This window comes from Octopus bimaculoides, chromosome 10 (genome assembly GCF_001194135.2).
Source record: "Octopus bimaculoides isolate UCB-OBI-ISO-001 chromosome 10, ASM119413v2, whole genome shotgun sequence".
Classification (NCBI taxonomy): domain Eukaryota; kingdom Metazoa; phylum Mollusca; class Cephalopoda; order Octopoda; family Octopodidae; genus Octopus; species Octopus bimaculoides.
The window spans coordinates 87,487,454-87,495,011 of NC_068990.1; the positions used below are offsets into that span (position 1 = coordinate 87,487,454).

Below are 7,558 nucleotides of genomic sequence, written 5' to 3' on the forward strand. Positions count from 1 at the left end.
TAAGTGCATATATATATGTAAGTGCATATAATATACACACACATATATATATATATACATGCATGTATACATTCATACATGCATTAACTTCCGGTCAGCCATTGTTATGATCGGCCATTATTATGATTGACCGTTGACTGAACACTATTCTTTCTGTTGAAGAGCGTAGCTCGAAACGTCAAAGACTTTCCGTATTCCCGAGCGTCATACTAATATATACTTTTGTTATTTACACCACCTGTCCTCGTCTGTTGTTATTATTTGTATATTCTCCCATATATATATATATATGTTACATTAAAAACACGACTATGTTTTAGTTTTGTAATTTTTATTATAAAATTTTTCATATTACCTGACAAGATTTCGCAGTTTGGAACAATAATGTTCTTAAATCCATAATGAAGATTTATAGACTCTGTCAGTTTTATCACCAGGATATAAATTACATTCAGCTTCTGTACTACCTCTTTTATAGTGGTCAAGTATATGTAACATTTACCTCCAAAATCTTGAACGTTGGGCTTCTACATCAGAATTCATGTATTAATTTCGTGTTACAGAAGTAGGCCACTGTACATATTTGCCGTTCAATCAATTTGCTTCTGGCTTCTGACGTACATTTTTCGTCTTTTACTATTGTATTGTGCCATTTTATATTTGTATCTATGGCAACGACATTTTTTAAATTCATATTTTATCAAATATATCTTTCATCTTTGAAGTCGATAAAATAAATTGTCAATCAGTTACTGTTGTCGATATAATCAACTATTCCTTCTCCTATATCTCAGGTCTTGTATCCCTGTTACAAGTCATCATCATCTTCATTATCTTCATCCTTATCATCAACCTCATTATCCTTTTTTTAATAATAATAATAACAATAATAATAATAATAATAATAATAATAATAATAATAATAGTAATAAAGGTCTCAAATTTTGCCACAAATTGACAGCAATTTTGGGGGAGGGGATGAGTTGATTAAATTCAACTGGTACTTATTTTATCGACCCCGAATGGATGAAAAGTCGACCTCAGCTGAATTTGAACTCAGAACGTAGCCGCAGACGAAATATCGCTAGACGAAATACCTAGCCGTATTTCGTCGGCCGCTACGTTCTGAGTTCAAATTCTGCTGAGGTCAACTCTGTCTTTCATCCTTTCGGGGTCGATAAATTAAGCACCAGTGAAAAAGTGGGGTCGATATAATCGACTTAATCCCCTCCCACAAGCTGCCCTTGTGACAAAAATTTGAAATCATTATTATTATTATAAATTTTATCGTTGTTGTTGCAATTGTTGACAGAATCGTTAGAGTATCGGAAAAATTCCTCCTTACGCTATAAGTTAAAATCCCGCTGCTGGGGTTAATTAGCAGTGAAATCGGGGATCAATTTAATCGATTAACCATTCCCTCAAGTTTCAAACTTTGTATCTCTATTAGAAACAATAAATACTATTTGTGTTACACTTGTAATTATTTAGATTTTCTAAGGCTGTGAGCTGGCTGAACCGTTAGCACGTCGGGTGAAATGCTTACAGGTATATCACCCGTCGCTGCGTTCTGAGTTCAAATTCCGCCGAGGTCAACTTTGCTTTTCATCCTTTTGGAGTCGATTAAATAAGTACTAGTTACGCACTAGGGTCGATGTAATCGACTTAGCTCCTCCCCGCAAATTTCAGGCCTTGTGCCTATAATAGAAAGGATTATTTCGGTTTTCTAAGGCGGCGGGCTGGTATTTCCTCTGTCGTTAGATTCTCTGTTCAAATTCGGGCGAAGCCGTCTTAGCCTTTTATCCTTTCGGGGTCGATGAAATAAGTACCAGTCGAACACTGGGGTCGGTGATATCAACATACCACTTCCCCTAGAATTCTTCACTTTGTGCCAAAACTTGAAACCATTATTTAGGTTTTCCAAGGCAGCGAGCCGGTAGAACCGTTAACACCCCGGATAAAATGCTTCGTGACATTACGTCTGTCTTAACTCTCTGAGTTCAAATTCCATCGAGGTCGACCTTGTCTTTCTTTCTTTCGGGGTCGACAAAATAAGTACCAAGCATGTAGTGGGGTTGATATAATTGAGCATCCCCCATCCCAAGATTTCAGGACTTGTGCCTATAGTAGAAAGGATCATCTGGGGTTTCTGAGAAGTAGTGAACCTTTCCTATCTTACATGTAATATAATAAATGACATCTTTAAAAATATGTACACAAACACCTAAATTGAACAAATGCTTTCTCAGAGGCTTTAACAACATTTATAGATACGGGAATTACTAAGTTCTAATTTTGTTGTCTATAAAGGGTATTCTGTGTATCATTGCAGTTATACCCATTCCAGACGGGGTGGATATATATTAATGTGTTTACTACAATATTGTCAGTCAGTGTAATTCCTTCCATTTTTCAGTATACTTCCGCATAACAGTAAAAGTATTGTTAATTGTCGAAACGCTATTTGTATTAAGATAGAAAATGTTCGTTTCGAGATAGTCTTATAATTTCTAACGTATAATAAAATCCTTTTTTAATTTTCCTATATCAATATCTGTGAATGTGAGCAGACTTCTCTCTCTCTCTCACTCGCTGTATATATATATATATATATATATATATATATATATATATATATATATATATATATATGCACACTCATCATTAATAGAACATGCACGCGCACATATTTAATATTAGCGATATATTATTAAGGATAGAAAAATAAGTCAGAAGATAGTAGTTATATATTTCTTTCTTTATTCATTTATATACATATATACAAATTTTAGGTTTTCTTCAGGAAACGATAGAAAACTGCTTATCATTTTTCTTCAGTTTCTGTGTCTTGTGCTGGAAGGCCAATCTTTGTATATATATTTGTGGAAAACGAAGAAAATTCACTCCATGGCGTGTGAAAAATTCCCGCTCTGCCAAATCGTTGAGGTGACATTAAGATAACTTTCTGTCTTTCGTTTGAACGATAAGGACAGGCAATGATTTAGTGGACAACACAAATTAGGTCAATTTGGCATTGGTCAGTAGCTTTCAGGAGAGTCTCTGTCGTGTCTTATCCGATACCATTAGTGCTAGTAAAACGTATCTCACTGTGATATTGGGATATCGTACTTAATGCTCCTTAGTGCTTGTATAGAATTTTTCTCATAATTAAAATTACTAGTAATCCATATTTTATAGGCGAGCTTTGGTCACGACTTCCAGGTTAATGTATACATACATACATACATATATATATATATATACATATATATATGCATATATATATATGTATACATATATATGTGTATATATATATATATATATATATATATATATATATGCACTAGACTCACAGTTGTCTAATACTTCTGCCCATTCACCATGAATTGGCGTTTGGACACTCTTGCATTTCCATATTTCTCTTTCTCCGTCCTATTCTCCCTATGTTTATACTATTTGGGGGAAGAAGAATGAATACTTGAAATGTTCAAGATATCTAACACTCACCCACCTGCCATCATTTCTTGAACGTTAAACTTTTACCAATTCTATGTTTATCTTTTACTTCTTTACTCGTCCTTGCATTCTAATTTTCGTAACATATATATATATATAACAACAAAAATCTAAATTTTGGACATAGTCATAGTTCTGTGTATATTGGCATGGGTGATTCATATTACATGGGAGTGAATGTTCCGCAGGCCGTAATAGAAGGAAGTACGGTGTCACTCGTACGAAAGACGGCATTGCGATAAATATGGAGAAAGAAACCTATTATTGACAACATACGTACCTATCGACACAAGGAATATTGGTGAAACATTTCCATCATAACTTCCGGCAAATGCAGACATAACGAGCCTGATATGATTGTTTGAGACAGAAAAGAAAAATTATGTACAATGTCAGCTTTCCTGCATATGCGAATATTTCTTCCAAAATCAGTTAGAATGTGAATATTTACAGAGAAATGCTTCGAAACTTGCAGTTTCTTTTCTCTGATTATAAATTAGTTTATACCTATTACTGGTGCACTAGGTTACTTTAATAAGTATATAAGTTGCCATCATTCCAAGCTAGGCTTGTAAAACATGGTAAACAGCTAACGCGCACTGTTGGCAGCGCAGTTGAAATAGGGAATATTTTTGTAAAATTCAACATGTAAAATTCATCGTTTTTCTTATTGAAATTGCTGTGGTCAATCTTGCTTCTTTCTATGAGTTCAGCTCTTTCCTTATAGGGAAATTTCAAAGAGTTATAAAAAATGTAAGGTAAGAAACGTATAATACATACATACATACACACGCACATGCATACACACGTACGTATGTATATTCATATTTACATATACACAGTAACGGCTTCATAGACTTTTCCTACAATCACACATAGACATATTGTGAATGTGTTCACACACACTCACATATACGCATATATGTATGTATGTATGTATGTATGTATGTATGTATGTATGTATGTATGTATGTATGTATAGATAGATAGATAGATAGATAGATAGATAGATAGATAGATAGATAGATAGATAGATAGATAGATGCATATATATATATGATGTACATATGTATATATAAATATTTTAACTTTATAAGCTAAAGGGCAAAAGTAAGCAGATAAATAAATCATTACCTTCAAATTGCAGAAAGGTCAAAATATAGTGACAAAAATATGTGAAAAAAAAAAAAATGTAGAAGAGAATGAATGGTTTTATAAATTTTATATTCTCAAATTTGAATGCTTAATATAATTTACTCACCTTGTAGAAATCCAGCGAATTTGCACATAGCTTCTCCAAACATCCAAACTTTATATATACTTTGGCTTACTGCTATAGGTATACACACTACAGTGACTGGAAATAAATAAAAGTGACACTGACATAATTTCTTGACATATATGTATGTATGTATGTGTGTGCTGTGTCTGTGTGTGCTGTGTCTGTGTGTGTTCAAATACATACGCTTATATATATACACACACACACACACACACACACACACACACATATATATATATATATATATATATATACATACATACATGAACACTCGCACAATAGACAAATGCTCATAACCCATACAAATGTACAAAAAATATGTACTCAATAAGTCATGTAAAGAATATATTCGCGATTTTGTCGATAATGATCCTCACGTACATTGCTCAGAGTTCTCATGACATGTAGAGACATAAATGATGTAATTGCTAAATTACAAAGATATAAACACACCGAGATTATTATTATTATTATTATTATTATGATTGTTATTGTTATTCAAGGCGGCGAGCTGGCAGAATCATCAGCGCGCTGGACGAAATGCGAAGTAGTATTTCGCTCGTCGCTACGTTCCGAGTTCAAATTTTTTCCTGGAAGATTGAGGTTGATGTAATCGACTCATCCCCTCCTCCTCCTAATAATGCCTACCCTTGTGGCAAAATCCGAAACCATTATTATTATTGTTGTTGTTGTTGTTGTCGTTGTTATTCATACTTGGAGCCCACGATTGAAACAAACTGGTGAGTTTTCTCCAAATTTGCTCTTCTTTTGCCATTTGCGTCTTCTGAAGTTGTAACTATTGTTTTGCGGATGTATCGAGGTTTCCACTGAAGAATTTTTGCTGCTGAAATGCCCGTTCCGAAAATTCTTTTTCGGTTATACATTCTTAATCGGATTTTTTCATAAGATGGCCAGCAGAAGCGTGGTCGTAGGAGAAAATGTTTAAATAAGGGAGGAGTCGTAGGAGAAAATGTATTAAGTCCCTCATGCTTAAACGAGGGATGCACAAAATACCTTGCGGTAGTTAGTTCCAGCTCTTTACATTCTGTAACCATATCTCTCAGAGATATATAAATGTATATCATTTGATTATGACAATAGTGAGAGTAGTTGAAGTGGCTGTAATACATGCGAGTGCAAGGAGGGGCAAAATTTTAGAGGGCACATGAGGAGTGTAAAGAAAGGATAAGGACTACAGAGTTAAAATGAAAGGTAGGGAGGGTGAAGAAAGGTAGAAAGAAATGTAGGAGGTTAGAGAGAAGGAAAAGGAAAAACTAGAAGAGAAAGGGGAATAAAAAGAAGAAAAAGTGAGTACGAAATGAAGTGAGGGTTGAAGGAATAAGTGAAGGAGAAAAAAAAAAGAAAACAATGAAAGAGGAGAAAGAATGAATGAAGGGAAGCTATGCATGAAGGAAACAACATTTTAACAGAGATGGTAAAGAAATGGAGTAAGCAGAAAATGAGAAAAAGAGAGAGACAGAGACGGAAAGACGAACAATGTAAAACTGTGATAAATTTAGCTGCATCAAAATACTGCATTCATTGATGGTGAAGGGAAGGAGGGAGTAGGGAAGTGAGGTCAGTTAACATAGGAAAGGGAAGGGTGGTAGTTGATTGAAGAAAAGCAGACTTTAAACAGAGAGGGAAATGTGGAGTGATAGATAATATATAAGGTGTGTGGGAGGATAAAGGATAAAGCGGACGTATGAGGGGCTGGCACCGTAGGGGTAAGGTGGAGTATGCAGATAACTACAGTAAAAATATTTAGTTAATAAACAGATAAATAAATAGGTTTGTTAAAATTAGAAGCAAAATATTCTGCACAAAAATAAATAAATAAATAGTTAGGTCAAAATTGATGACGGAATTAATGGTATTTCGGTGTGTGCACGAGTCCATTTTATCAAGGACCTTTATGTGACCTGTGTTCTAATTTATCAACTCCAGAAGAGGAGAAAGCAAAGTTTAACTCCAGAGGGATCCGAAATTAGATGAGAAGAAGCCAGGGCGTTATGTTCGGCATTTCAACGATTAAACCACAACGAAATGAGAAAATTAATAATAAATATTGGCTTCAAATTTCGGCATAAGACCAGCATGTTCCGAGCGAGAACAGGGAATTAAGGCGACTACATCGACCCTAAGTTGCTCGACTGGTACATTTGAACTCGGCGGCATTTGAACTCAGAGCTTAGTATTTTACTCAGCATGCTTGCGATTCTGCCAGCTCGCCGCCTTAATCTCAACTTAAATATACTACAAATATTTTAAACTTTGCTTATTTTCACGCATCAGCCAGTTCGAGCCAAGAACTGAACTTATAGAAATCTGATTCAGTACGAATATTTACCGTTCAACATGCCATATCTAGAGCTTTATACCTACCACACTAATACACTTCTACTTCTTCGTCTTTCTTTTCTTCTTCCCTCTTTTTCAATTCGTTTTATCTACTCAAATATTGTTGTAATATCTAAACGGATTACCGCTGAAAATAATTCTACATTAAATCAAATTCTGTTAATTATACAGACTTTGCCTACATGAAATTTATCGCGCTCAATCCAAAAGATAGACACATCCATATCAATGTTATTAATAACAATAAAGCTCATAGTTTGACGATGGCTCTAAACGGTGAAACCTCAGAATCTCTCTATTCTATGAAAAATAATCCCATAACCTACATTTATATTGAGTATTTCATCAGATAAGACTTGGTTGTCTTCATGTACAATCAGATATAAAATGTATACATTT

The 7,558-nt window shown here is 34.3% G+C and overlaps 1 protein-coding gene across 4 annotated transcripts in view; it reads right to left on the minus strand.

The window, feature by feature from the left end:
• LOC106869943 (QRFP-like peptide receptor) overlaps nt 1–7,558 on the minus strand; it is a 58,081-nt gene that overhangs the window by 10,454 nt on the left and 40,069 nt on the right. For all 4 annotated transcript variants that reach the window (XM_014915880.2, XM_052971350.1, XM_052971349.1 and 1 more), the window contains one exon: nt 4,778–4,873. In XM_014915880.2, the coding sequence (XP_014771366.1) occupies nt 4,778–4,873 (96 nt within the window). The remainder of the gene's footprint in view (nt 1–4,777; nt 4,874–7,558) is intronic.